This window comes from Moschus berezovskii, chromosome 19 (genome assembly GCF_049115385.1).
Source record: "Moschus berezovskii isolate FMDL1 chromosome 19, NW_MosBer_1.0, whole genome shotgun sequence".
NCBI lineage: Eukaryota > Metazoa > Chordata > Mammalia > Artiodactyla > Moschidae > Moschus > Moschus berezovskii.
Window position 1 is genome coordinate 20,232,785 of NC_142478.1, and position 14,353 is coordinate 20,247,137.

The following is a 14,353-nucleotide window of genomic DNA, read 5'->3' on the forward strand; positions in this document are numbered from 1 at the left end:
GGGTTCGATCCCAGGGTCGAGAAAATCCCCCGGAGGAGGACTTGGCAAACCAGTCCAGTATTCTTGTCAGGGAAATCCCATGGGCAGAAGAGCCTGGCAGGCTACAGCTCATGGTGTCGCAAAAGAGTCGGAAACAACTGAGCAACTAACCAGCAAGAATAACATAGAACATACCAGAAGGAGATCATGCCATCCCTTCGTTCCATCATTTGCTCCACGGGCTAAAGTTAAGGAATCTGAAGAGATTCTGCATTGTGAACCCTCTTTGTATTCTTGAAGTTGGGAGAGTTGGAAGTGGAACTTTAGGGATTATTATCCTTATTGTTGAAACTAGTTGGTGAGGCCTGGTCTGTTGATGATGTTTCAGTGATGCTTTTCACCTCTTCGTCCTTATAAATCCTCTCATATTTAAAGAAATTTTCTTTTTAAAATTTCAGTGAGCATTCTAGATATGTAGTACATATTAGTTCTTTAGATAGCATGTGAAAGTGTTAGTCTCTCACTCATGTCAGACTCTTTGTGACCCTATGGACTGTAGCTCGCAAGGCTCCTCTGTCCATGGAATTCTCCAGGCAAGAATACTGGAGTTGGTAGCCATTCCCTCCTCCAAGGAATCTTCCCAACCCAAGGGATCGAATCCTGGTCTGCAGTGTTGCAGGCAGATTCTTTACTGCCTGAGTCACCGGGGAAGCCCCTTAGATAGTGTAGTTTGAATTTAATATTCCTTTTCTCTAAACATATGGGCGTCATTTGGTTTGTTCTACATTGCTCTTTTCTAGTGTTCTTCTGACTGCAGGTCAGAGCCTTGCTACAGGGCCCAGGTGCAGAGCGGACATTAGGCTTGAGGGTCTCCATGCTCACTCTGAGTTGATTGGCCATTGGAGTTGCCTAAGGACCCAACTGCAACTTCACATTAGCTGTTCTCATTCTGTCCCTTTTATCTATTCACTCATTCCTTTCCTTTTCCCTTCTTACATATTTTTGGCTCCCCTTCTGTGAAGGCATTGATAACTTTGAAGTGTCATATAGGTCCGATCTCTACATCCATGTCTCCATTCCTGCCCTGCAAGTAGGTTCATCTGTACCATTTTTCAAGATTCCATGTGTTGTGCTATGCTTAGTTGCTCAGTCATGTCTGACTCTGCGACCTCATGGGCTGTAGCCCGCCAGGCTCCTCTGTCCATTCTCCAGGCAAGAATACTGGAGTGGATTGCCATGTCCTCCTCCAGGGGATCTTCCCAACCCAGGGATCAAACCCAGGTCTCCCACATTGCAGATACATTCTTTACTGTCTGAGCCACCAGGGAAGCCCAAGAATACTGGAATGGGTAGCCTGTCCCTTCTCCAGGGGATCTTCCTGACAGAAATCAAACTGGAGTCCCCTGCATTGCCAGCGGATTCTTCACCAGCTGAGCTACCAGGGAAGTGCCTAGATTGCATATATATACCTTAATATACAATATTGACTTTTCTCCTTCTAACTTACTTCACTCTGTATAACAGACTCTAGATTCATCCACATCACGGCAAATGACCGTATGTTTCTTTTTATGTCTGAGTAATATTCCCTTGTGTATATATATTGCACAGCTTCGTGACCCATTCGTCAGTAACCTAAAGGGGTGGGATGGGAGGGTGGGAGCGAGGCTCAAGAGGGAGGGGGATATATGTATTCCCATAGCTGATTGGTGTTGTTGTACAGCAGAAACTCACACAGCCTGGTAAAGCAGTTATCCTCCAACTGAAAAAAAAGACCTGTCACAAAGGCTGCAGATGTATTTGCCAGTGGTGACAGGTGTTTCCATCCCTCTTCTGTCTGGACTGGGTTCTCCTCCCCCCCACCCAGATGAGGGCCCTCATGCTCCCTGCTGTTTGTCTGCAGTCCTTTGGACTAGCACGCCACCAAAGCCTGCTTACCCCCAAAGCAGGTCCAAAATGTGTCTCCCCTGGCTTCCACCAAAGCAACATCTCTATTCTCTTGGTGGAGTGGTACCAAAAGTAACTAGAGGGAACAACCTTATCTTAAGAGACTCTGAGGGAAACGCATTGCTGCTGCCAATGCCATTCAGCCTTCCCATGAAACAGACACACAGGAGTCGGCAACTTGGTACTTTGTTTTCCAAATTGATTTTGCTAACTCTTAAACAATTTTAGACTTAGAAATTTATTTATTTATTTTTGGTTGCTCTGAGTCTTCATTGCTGTGTGTGGACTTTCTCCAGTTGAGGCAAGAAGGGGCTTCTTTTTGTTGTGGTGCAAGGGCTTCTTGTTGGAGTGGCTTCTCTGGTTGCAGGGCATGGACTCTGGGTATGCGGGCTTCATTCATTGTGGTGTACAGGCTTAGTTGCCCCTCCGCATGTGGGGTCTTCCCAGACCAGGGATCGAACTGCTGTCCCCTACATCGACACTGGACTACCAAGGAAGTCCCAACATATACTCTTTTAATAATTTTTTTTTAAGATTAAATATCTCTTAGGTGCTAGCTGCTGTCGGTAAAAACTTTTTGAGACATTGTGTTTGAAAGGCATATTTAGTGGTTGGGGGACAGATACACAAAATACTTTCAGCCAACATAGAAATTAAGAGAACATAGAGACAAGAATGCTGGTGCTTATGCTGGACTTGGTTAGTTTCATAGAAAATGTGATATTTACACTGAACCTGGAAAGGTGGATTTGGGCAGACCAAGAAGAGGTTCTTTGTCACAAGATGCAGATTGGATTTTTTTTCCCCTCTTACACTGATAGACTGTGGACATTTTCATGGTGGAGATGCTATTGTCAGATCTCTGTTTCAGAAGGTAGCTTTACAGAATATATCACAGTGTAGAAAGACTCCTGATGGCATGCCCATTGGGAAGCCACTACGGTAATTCCTGGACTATGCAAAAGAGGTGGCTTCTTATTAGAATAGGCTGAAGACTTGTCCAGGGTTGTGTTTGCTGTTATGGTTGTTGTTTACATGTTTGTTTTTCACTAGAATTGAATGGTGATGGAGAGGGTGGAAGACAAAGCCCTCTCCCCCTTCCCTCCTGCCATCACTCCTTAGTATCACAGCTGCTGGCAACTGGAGTGGACAGTCTGGCGATGAAAATAAAATTCAGGACATCATATATATTAAAAAATTTCAATACGTCAGGCACAGAGGATCAACAGTACTTAATGTGAGGAAGAAGATTTATACTTGGGAGAAGTGTTTGTAAAGAGGTGGGAATTGGACTGGATTTTGAGATTAGGTAGGATTAGTGATGGGTGATACAGTGGTAAAGAATCTGCATGCCAGCGCAGGAGAGGGATTGATCCCTGGGTAGGGAAGATCCCCTGGAGGAGGAAATGGGAACCCACTGCAGTATTCTTGGCTGGAAAATTCTGTGGACAGGGGGGCCTGGCAGGCTATAGTCCATGGAGTCACAGAGTCCGACATGACTGAGTACACACAGAATTAGTGAAACAGGCAACAGTCTTACTGTAGATTTTATGCCCTCAGAATGACAGGACCACAGGCAAGAAGGTGGAAAAGCATACAGATGACATATCCAGACCCTGAGTGTGTTTTGGATCTTGTCAAATGCAGTGCGGTGAGAACAGCTGTTGCAGTGTTGGTTGGATCAAAAATGTGCACGGTCTAGAATACTGGATTTTACATGGTGATTGTAGGGAAACAGAATTTTGATAATAATGATTTTGTGATTATAATAAGTTTGGGGAAGATATATTTGTAGGGAGCATCCAGAATTCACTGGCAGCCCAAAGGCAAGAATTCTAGGTGTGAAGCTGCCCAAATTCACATGGATCTGCAGTGACACCTTTGGGATCAAAACCCCAGACATTCATGCTCCAGAGCTAATGTTTATCTCACCCTGCCTTGTGAGCAGAGAAAATGGAGATGAGGTAAGAGGGATTTGGTGATTACAAAGTCAAAGGTGGAATTCCAAGGAACATTTTCTCTCAGGAGACATATGTAGAAGCCATTTTTCATTAACTTATGGAGGAACTGGGTAACAAGCAGCCCCTCAAGCTGCTTAAATGATTAAGCAGTAGGTTAAGCCAGTCATTTGTCTTGCAGAGATTTTATTTCCTGTGCAACTGACCAAAAATTGTGTGTCTTATATAATTTCCACTCCAATATTCACCTCTTCTCTGCTCATATGGTGGCTTGTTCCTTTTATCCAGGTTCCTAATGTTTTTCATGGCTGAGAGACTGTGGGTCTGTGGCTAATATCAGTTAATGACATGTGTTTTGGTCTTTCTTTCTTCTGCATTGATCTATGTTCCTCTTCAGAAATCTTTTAGTACATAAATGCTGCTTGTTAATTGGCTTAGGTGTGGGGAGTTGGCTTTGAAAATAATTCAGTTTTTTTAAAGTGTCCCTTAGAAGAAAATTTTTCCCTTGCCGGTATATACAACACACGGAAAAGAAGCAGTTCTAATCGTAGTGATACAAGTTGTGCGTTTGTGCTTTGTCCCTTCTTAGGGCATCATTGCAGAGTATAACAAAATCAACGACGTGAAGGAAGATGATGACACAGAGAAGTTCAAGGAAGCCATTGTGAAGTTCCATCGGCTGTTTGGAATGCCCGAGGAAGAGAAACTCGTCAACTATTATTCTTGCAGCTACTGGAAGGGGAAGGTCCCCCGACAGGGTTGGATGTACCTCAGTATTAATCACCTTTGCTTTTATTCTTTTCTGATGGGAAGGGAAGGTGAGTCCTCTAGAATTTCAGAGGGAAGCTTTTGAAAGTCTACTGAGGTTTTTGCCTGTCCTGAATGTAAACCATACCTAAACATCAACAGTAGTAAATCTGTAGTTGTAACTGATTTGTGATGACTGAACAGTTGAATTCAATCATTTTTGGCTCAGTTGCTGTAGACTACTTGATCATGAGATAATAAAAATTGACCAAAGGTATAATTCATTTAGTAGAAATGGATTTAAATCCATAATAATCATAACTGAGAATGTTTGTGGTCCAGATTTGTCTTTTGAAACTAAGAAGCATAATAATAATAAATATAAGCACATAAGCTCATGGGAGTCCCATGAAATTGGAGGGTGGTGGTGTGAGATTCCAGTATTTTGAAAGGATTTAAGGAGCCACATGTTGACCCAGCCTTGTTCTCTGTGCTCAGCCAAGCTGGTCATCCGGTGGGTGGACATCACTCAGCTCGAGAAGAACGCCACGCTGCTTCTACCCGATGTGATCAAAGTGAGCACACGGTCCAGCGAGCATTTCTTCTCTGTATTCCTCAACATCAATGAGACCTTCAAGCTCATGGAGCAGCTCGCCAACATCGCCATGAGGCAACTCTTAGACAATGAGGGCTTTGAACAGGATCGATCCCTACCCAAACTGAAAAAGAAATCTCCTAAGAAAGTGTCTGCCCTAAAACGGTAGGTGACAGAGACCTGAATTCTTCTGGACTTTAGAAACAAGAACCCATCTGTTCATTTATGAAAGTTAACCTTTTCTGAACAGCTTCAAGGATTCAGAACACTTTTCTGGGCATAGACACAAAATTGAGAAAGACTGCCTAAAGCACTCAGGATTCAGTAAGTGAGGTAGACACGACCAGCTCCAGCACTATAGGATGGGACCTCTTTTGGTGCTGAGATCGGAGCCCCGTGAGTACACACATGGGGAGATGGGCAGAGAAGGGCCTCTCCATGGAGCTGCTCAGAGCAGGGCTCTCAAAATGACTCAGAGTCAGTAGGATGAGTATTACTTTAGACATGTTATTTCAGGCAGAGGGACAATATGGTAAGGGAAATACAAGGGAAAAGCACAGGGGAAAGGAAGCTCGTCAGCATTTCTGGAAGGTGGCTGGGCATGGGATGAGGCTATGCTGCAGAGAAGCCCGGAAGTCTGGGTGTGAGAGTGAAGGCTAGAGAGAAGGCAAGGGGAAAGTTGACGTTCTGACGTGTGACCGTATGCATAGAATCACCCACCCCTAACTGAGATGGGAACGAAGGAAGGGAGAGCGTGTCCAAGGGATATGAGGATTCAGTTTTGATCACGTTGAGTTGAGTTGCCTGCAGGGCCTCTAACTAGACATCAGTTCAGTGGGATAAATGGAATTGGCCATCATTGCTGCCAGTGTTCTTGCCTGGAGAATCCCAGGGACGGGGAGCCTGGTGGGCTGCCGTCTGTGGGGTCGCACAGAGTCGGACACGACTGAAGTGACTTAGCAGCAGCAGCAGCAGCAGCTGTACAGCTGGTCGTTGAAACCTGACAAGGGGTCACTGCAGTGAAAACGCCTTTGGTGATTTGAGACATGTTTTGAGAGAGTGACAAGAAGATGGGTTACTGTGGTGGGTTGAATGCACATGAAAGGCAAGGCAAGGGAATTAGGTCAGTACAGACTGCTTTTTCAGAAATTCAATGGTAAAGTAGGGGGGTTGCTCTTTTTTAGAACGAAAACATTTGAACAGAAGGTAGTATGAAGTAGGCAGGTGGGGAGTTTGTTGATGAGGGTAGCATGGAGATAAAGCTAGAAGAAAATGAATAATTTAAAAAGTGGCATCTTGGTGGTCCAGTGGTTAGGACTCTGTGCTTCCAATGCAGGGGGCTCAGGTTCAATCCCTGGTCGGGGAATTAAGATCCCACATACCAAGCAAAGCGACAAAAAAAAAGGATCTCACAGCAGGCAGAGGGATGCTTGTGTGTGCTGATGCCTCTCCCTTTGAAACAAGTAAAAGAAGAAGCAGGAGGTGAGAATGGAGGTGGTTTTAGAGATAGAAGGGAGGGAATTAGAGGGCCTGTCTTTGCCTTGTGAAGCCAGAAACTGGATCATCAGAGGCTGAAGTGGCCTAAAAGCTTGAGCAAAGATGTTGAAATGATGAACAGGAAGAAGGAACTCATCAGAGAAAAGATCATAGTCACTGGAGGACCCAGCTGGGGTTAGACACTCTGGTTGTCCAGGAGGTGGGTTGCTGCTGTGTTTCAGGCAGTTTTATCGTTTATTCAAGGTGACCACTGACACCTGCAGGTTCCTGTGGCTTATATGCGTCCTCATTAGGTCATTCTTAAAAGATAAGGCCCCGAGAGTGGCTGTGGATGACTATCAATGTAATCGTCTCTTTAGAAATTACTGTATTCTTTTAGAAAGAGAATTATTTCCTCTCTAGGCCTTGCTTTCCTAAGATTCTTTGACATTTACAGATACTGATTGTAAAATGACTACACAGGGGACATAAATATATTAAAATGATTTCATTATGCTTCTGGGTCATCATTGGAGTTAACTGCAGCAGAAAGCCAAGAAGATAGAAATAAGTCTGACAAGGTGGAAGGGAAAGATGGGCCGGGAAATCTCTGTTGCTGCGTCATTGAGAGGTACTCAAACTTTTCTCGTGTGGGGTGAGTTATTACTGTTGTTTTCCAGTGATCTGGATGCCAGGGCCAAGAGTGAGAGGTACCGTGCACTCTTCCGGCTGCCCAAAGATGAAAAATTAGATGGCCACACAGACTGCACCCTCTGGACTCCGTTCAACAAAATGCACATTTTGGGGCAGATGTTTGTGTCCACAAACTATATCTGCTTCACCAGCAAGGAGGAGAACCTGTGTAGCCTCATTATCCCACTGCGAGAGGTACGTGGCAGGTGGAAATGGGTGTTTTGAGAGTTTTATTGGTAATCCTTTTCTGTGTATCTTACCATCACTGAGTTGGTTTTAACCATGAGTGAGCGTTCATAATTCTTTGGTGGCATCTGCCCCTCTTTTATGTGTTGTCATTGCTGCAAATGACCATGGGACCTGCAAGCTTTCTTCTTCCAGAAGCAGACTGGTATTTTATTCTTGTTCTGGTAAGGTGAGATCAACAGAGCAGGAAATGACTGTCATTGAAAAGACTGCTTGTTATACTCATGGATCCCATCAAGGGGCACACACCATGCTAGAGGGCCCACAGGGGGAAAGCACCAGGTGGGTCAGCAGGCAGCAGAGCAGGGAAGGATGTGGACTAGACTCTTTTTTTGTGATTTCGGTGGGAAGAAACAGGTGAGACAGGATAAGCAGGCTTGGGGTTGGCAAGTTGAAAAATTCCAGCAGGCTCTAGGGCAGAGGCCCTGTCCCTAATTGTCTGGTTGCTGGCCCTGGGGTGACAAGGGCAAGATGAATAGGGGCCCAGAGTGTGAGAACAGGTGAAGGAGGTCATTGGGGTTTGGATTGGTTGGTTTGCTTGTGAAAGGCCTTCTCACAGGTGAGTCCTTTACTCTCTCCAGGAGTTGGGTAACTCTGGGTCAGCAAGGCCCCGAGATGTGAAAACATCAAATAGAGAAACTAGAAAGTGTAGTTACTACTCCTGGCCCACAGCCTGAGCATCTTGATCTTATGAGAGGTGGTCTGGGTTATGAATCAGAAAGTCAAGATCTGTCTAGTTTGTTGGTTCCCTCTGTTAGAACCACTGGGATAACACTGGCCACAATGGCCAGATCTGTATCTCTGCAAATTTTGGAGTCTGTACTTTTAATAAAGTTCCAGGCCGATGCCCATGGACAGTGAAGACTGAGGAACATTATTATTGTACCTGGGTTGGAAGTGGGTTCTCTTGTGTCTTCACAGTGATAGGTTGTTCTGGTACTTGTGGAGAAGCCTTGATGTTGGGGGTTGAGAAGAAATTCAGGTTAGGATGTCCAGGACTGGCAGATCCACAGTTTCTAACCTGGCTGCTTTCAACCTACTTTGGTCCTTTCCTAGATTAGCAATAATCACGCCTCGGATAAACCTCATTGGCTACGATACTGCCACTGCGCAAAGCTGGTCCTTTCCTAGAAGTTAAGATACTTAGAAGCTTTGGCTTTATAATCAAGGTTGAACCTTTGCTAAGATTTCCTGTGGTAAAAGATTCAAGTTTCTCTTTGCCTTACTTTCTTTTTATTAAAAAAAATAATCATTTATGTAAGCAAATTTTCTTGTTTTTTGTTTGCTTCATTATCACAGAAAATTATTAAATAGAAAATTTATTAAATAATATTAAATATTTATAATTAAATATTCAGTTCAGTTCAGTTCAGTCGCTCAGTTGTGTCCGACTCTCCGTGACCCCATGAATCACAGCACGCCAGGCCTCCCTGTCCATCACCAACTCCCGGAGTACACTCAAACTCATGTCCACAGAGTTGGTGATGCCATCCAGCCATCTCATTCTCGGTCGTCCCCTTCTCCTCCCGCCCCCAACCTTTCCCATAATCAGATAATATTAAATTATTAAATAGAAAGAAAACAAAACTCACCCCTAGTCCCACCATTCAAAAATGACCACTCTGAACATCCTGCTATATAGTTGTTCAGGCTTTCTATGCATTGCTGTGTATATGTCATTTATATTATTTAGGTATAAAGAAACAATGAATTTTATTTTATGCTTATTTCTCTTAACAGTGAGTGTACACTAAACTTATTTCCATATCATAAAATATTCTTTTATAACATTTAATGACTGCATATTATTCCATTACTGGATATGTATGATTTATTTCTTCTTATTTAGGTTATCTTTGGTTGGACCTTTGCATTATTTTTTTTTTCTTTTCCTCCCAATCATATATATAATTTCCCTTAAATTATGAATTCCTAGAAGTTTAATTGGTGGGTTAAAATGAATGCAAAGTGTTAGGCAATGGAAAAATCTAGTCTTCTTTTTTATAGGGTGAGCTCATTGGTATTATAACACTTTTGGAGACTAGGAATTATTGGGGGTGAATTCTGAGATGGATGGTTGATCAGTACTTACAATTGGCTCTGAAATGCATCTCATGACTTTTTCTAACAAACTTACCCTCTTTATCTTCAGTTCAGTTCAGTTCAGTCGCTCAGTCGTGTCCGACTCTCCGCGACCCCATGAATCACAGCACGCCAGGCCTCCCTGTCCATCACCAACTCCCGGAGTTCACTCAAACTCATGTCCACAGAGTCGGTGATAACTCATGTCCACAGAGTTGGTGATGCCATCCAGCCATCTCATTCTCTGTCAGCCCCTTCTCCTCCCGCCCCCAACCTTTCCCAGCATCAGAGTCTTTTCCAGTGAGTCAACTCGTCCCATGAGGTGGCCAAAGTATTGGAGTTTCAGCTTTAGCATCAGTCCTTCCAATGAACACCCAGGATTGATCTCCTTTAGAATGGACTGGTTGGATCTCCTTGCAGTCCAAGGGACTCTCAAGAGTCTTCTCCAACACCACAGTTCAAAAGCATCAATTCTTCGGCGATCAGCTTTCTTCACAGTCCAACTCTCACATCCATACATGACCACGGGGGAGTTACTAAACCCTGTGTGTGCGTGTGTGCACACGTGCATGTGTGTGTGGTAATTGACACCAGGTACTAGTTTTGGGTTAACATAGTAGTGATTTGATATTTGTATATGTTATATAATGATCACTATGATAAGTCCAGTTAACATCGATCACCATTCATAGTATGCTATTAAAGCCTGCTATTAAAAATGTCCTTCGTCACATACTACCTGAACAAAATAAAGCAGAGTGACCTGGACCCACTAGGGAAACCCATCCTGACATTAAGAATATACTGAGTGTATCATTTATAAATCTGAGTGAGTCATCACCTTGTTTATCCAAAGGTAACTGAGGAACAGAGAGGCTGGAGGCTGCCATCCCACATCTGCTCTCCTGTTCCCCTCCTCCAGGTTCAGGTCAGGGGCTCTGTGTACATTTTAGTGTGATCTACAGTAGGATCGTGAGAGCTTGGCAGAGTTAGGAGATTGGTGGTTAATATCCTCAGCCCATCTTGTACTTCCTGCTGCTGCTGCTGCTGCTAAGTCACTTCAGTCGTGTCCGACTCTGTGCGACCCCATAGACGGCAGCCCACCAGGCTCCCCCGTCCCTGGGATTCTCCAGGCAAGAACACTGGAGTGGGTTGCCATTTCCTTCTCCAATGCATGCAAGTGAAAAGTGAAAGTGAAGTCGTTCAGTCGTGTCCGACTCTTTGCGACCCCATGGACTGCAGCCTACCAGGCTCCTCCATCCATGGGATTTTCCAGGTGAGAGTACTGGAGTGGGTTGCCATTGCCTTCTCCGCTTGTGCTTCCCAGTTTTCCCTAACAAGTTGTAGGGCGGAGATAGTTCAGGCATATTTCAGGATAAATATGAAGAGGGGAGAGGATAGTATAGGTGACATTTAGAAGTAAAGTGTGTTGTGGTTGGAGGGTGTGGCTTGAAAGAAACCCCCAATGAGACAGCAGTGCCCTTTCTTTACCCCAGTGAATCACTGAGATATATTAATGGTAACTCCTAAACCTCAACATGTGAAGAGTTGACTCACTGGAAAAGACTCTGATGTTGGGAAGGATTGGGGGCTGGAGGAGAAGGGGACGACAGAGAATGAGATGGCTGGATGGCATCACCGACCCGATGGACATGAGTTTGAGTGAACTCCGGGAGTTGGTGATGGACAGGGAGGCCTGGCGTGCTGTGATTCATGGGGTTGCAAAGAGTTGGACACGACTGAGCGACTGAACTAACTAACTAACTAAACCTCAACTAATGGAAGAAGCAAAGGACTTGTGTTTATTCCTACTCTGCTGCTGCTAAGTCCTACTCTAGGTTATATAATGACAAAAATGCACTAGGGCAGGGCTCCTACCCTCTATCGGGGTCTGTTTGAGCAGAGAGTGATCTCTCCATGAACTGAGTTAAGCTGATCAATCAGTAGGAGCCTCAAGGAACCTTGCATCCTCCTTGGAACAGCTCCTTTTAGAATTGTGTAGACTCCAGATTGCTGTTGTATTTAATTTTTTATAAATAAGTGGAAATATTGACTGGAGATTGTTAATATACATTCTGCATGTAGACTTAAGGTAGAGTAAATCGACGCATGTTAAATGTTTACACGGAATCATGTTGCTGTAGCTTTTAAAGAAAAGTCTGAACTAGCAGCAAGAGGATAAAGTGATGAGAGTCCTCATTAGGGTTTCTAGATGCAGTCTCTCTTCTTTTTTTCAATTATAAATTACCTTGTAAATGTTCCATATGCAACACCAAGATTTTATTAAATTCAAGCTATCTTACACTTGTAGTTGGTGATGAAAATGTGTCTCATTATTGTGTAGAACATTCCGGTGGAGCTATTACCCTATCTTGGAGGTGCAGAGTTTCAGGGGTAGAATTCTGCTAGAACTCATTTGTCAGTGAAAAACACATGCTAACCTGTGGGAAGCTTCCTAGGGTTTCTGTAGGTGCTTTCTTGCTGTTGCTTCATGATCCTGCTAGATACTGGACTTCATGCTTGATTTCCTCACGAGCACATAGTATCTGCGTTTTAGGTGCAGAACTTGAACCTTTCATCCTCTTGGCATCTGTCATTAATTGCAGATGCCTGGTGACTAAAAGAATCAGAAAAAATCTATTGGGAGAAAAGGAGTTTTTTTTCTGTCTTTTAAAATAAGCGTTGTTTACTGTATGTCTGAAGTATCATGGGAAAATCCTTTTCATGATAAAGAAGTTGGTTTTCCGCTCTCCCCGCCAGTTTCTCTAGCTTCTTTAGCATTGGAGGAAAAAACTCAGGTACAACTCTAGGTGTCTAAGAATATTCCTTTAAAAATGTGTGAATATATAGCTAACTTGTACATGTTTATAAAAGCTGAGAACAGAACTCAGGTCCTGCAGTTTTTTCCTTTATGGACCCCAGTAATACCTGTTTTGCACCTGTGACCATGCAACTTTTTAGGCAAACCAATAGGTTACTTAGCCTGGAAAGGGAGAGAGGTTTTTAAAGTTCTGCTCGGAGGAAATGTCTTTCACATGAAAATGCTGATGAAGAGGTTGAAGCTGAACTTGTCTAGACTGCTTACATGTGGAAATGAAGATGGGAAAGAAACTAAACTCTTAAGTACACAATCAGCGCTGCTGCAAAAAAAAACCATTTATCTAGAGCTGGCCTTGGGATTTTTCTTCCTAATGTGCTAAAGAAGAGAGTTGTAATGCATTTATCTTAGTTTCCAGTTGATGAAAACCCTATTATAAACCAGCAAATATATGCCATCATTTCAAAGCTGAAACACGTGCACCCTGTTTCAACTTTTCTCCTGATGTGGTAGACTTACTTTACTACACACACTAGTACGCACAAATGCACACACACACAGTCAGCCTGTGCAGATAGGGCTGCAGTTAAGCTGTTTACGTCATGTCTGCTCAGAATCAAGCCTTTAAAACTTTGAAGTGGTAAGAGGTGAGGAATGCAAAGCCCCGGAGTCTAAACGAGACGTTTGAAGGATTGGTGGTGTTTTAAAAGCCATGTCCACATTAAGCTAATAAAAGGCCCCAGTATTGTGGGTTCTCTCTCTCTTACAGATGAAGCACCAGCTAAGAGTCCTCCCTCTTAAAGTTCCATGAAATTTTAATGAAAGTCAAAGAATTCCTTCACAACAAGATTTTTCAGCCTTGGCGCTGTTGACATCTTGGGCCTTACTGTGTTGGGGGGTGGGCTGACTTGGGTCCTGTGCACTGCAGGATGTTTAGCATCATCCTGGACTTCCACCTGTGAGATGCCAGTGGTACCCTCCACTTGGGACTACCAGAAGTGCCTCTAGATGTTGCCAGATGTCTCCTGGGGCTGGAATGGGGACTCACTCTCGATTTATAACTACTAGCAAGATAATTCCGGTTCCAGTTTCATTTGTTCTGAGCTGTTTTCTTTTATTGGGACCGTGTTCAAGAATCTCCACTTGCCTCAATAAAATACGGAGGTTCCTGCCGAGATTGAAAAGCATGGTCTTTCTTCAGTGCTTAGCATCTTCAGCGCTGAAGAGGTTGCTGCCGGGTGATTCCTGGGAAGTAATGCTCCTGGTGGCCTGTTTCTTTTCAGGTGACGATTGTAGAGAAGGCAGACAGCTCCAGCGTGCTCCCCAGTCCTCTGTCCATCAGCACCAGGAACAGGATGACCTTTCTCTTCGCCAACTTGAAGGATAGAGACTTTCTGGTGCAGAGGATCTCTGACTTCCTGCAGCAGACGACCTCTAAAATATACTCAGACAAAGAATTCGCAGGAAGCTACAACAGTTCGGATGATGAGGTCGGTGGAAGGCACCTGCGGGTTTGATTCATCCTATTTCTCTTCCCTGGGGAGTGTTCACCTCCTGGTCTGTTTTGTTGGATCTTGAAGCTTTACAGCTGGGCTGAGATGAACCAACTACTCTGATGTCCAGAGCAGACATCTCATTTAAATCTCATGGTGTGTGTATTTAGGATCATAGAGTTGAACGTCTAATCTCACGCTCTTCTTTCACCGTTAAAGGCGTTATGAAGTGATTTGTGCTGATTACATAGCAAGTGACTCTGGTCTAAGTGACTCTGTTGAGAATTATACAGAGGTCACTCAGTAAAGTCTCGAACCT

The 14,353-nt window shown here is 43.9% G+C and overlaps 1 protein-coding gene and 1 pseudogene across 2 annotated transcripts in view; one reads left to right on the forward strand and one right to left on the reverse strand.

Annotated features, from left to right (window-relative positions):
* The window catches only part of TBC1D9 (TBC1 domain family member 9), a 122,358-nt gene that overhangs the window by 72,206 nt on the left and 35,799 nt on the right, over nucleotides 1-14,353 (forward strand). For both annotated transcript variants that reach the window (XM_055404282.2, XM_055404283.2), the window contains exons 4-7: nucleotides 4,474-4,702; nucleotides 5,130-5,391; nucleotides 7,383-7,590; nucleotides 13,825-14,031. In XM_055404282.2, coding sequence (XP_055260257.2) covers nucleotides 4,474-4,702; nucleotides 5,130-5,391; nucleotides 7,383-7,590; nucleotides 13,825-14,031 — 906 coding nt within the window. The remainder of the gene's footprint in view (nucleotides 1-4,473; nucleotides 4,703-5,129; nucleotides 5,392-7,382; nucleotides 7,591-13,824; nucleotides 14,032-14,353) is intronic.
* On the reverse strand, nucleotides 8,695-8,759 carry LOC129542927 (U4 spliceosomal RNA; annotated as a pseudogene).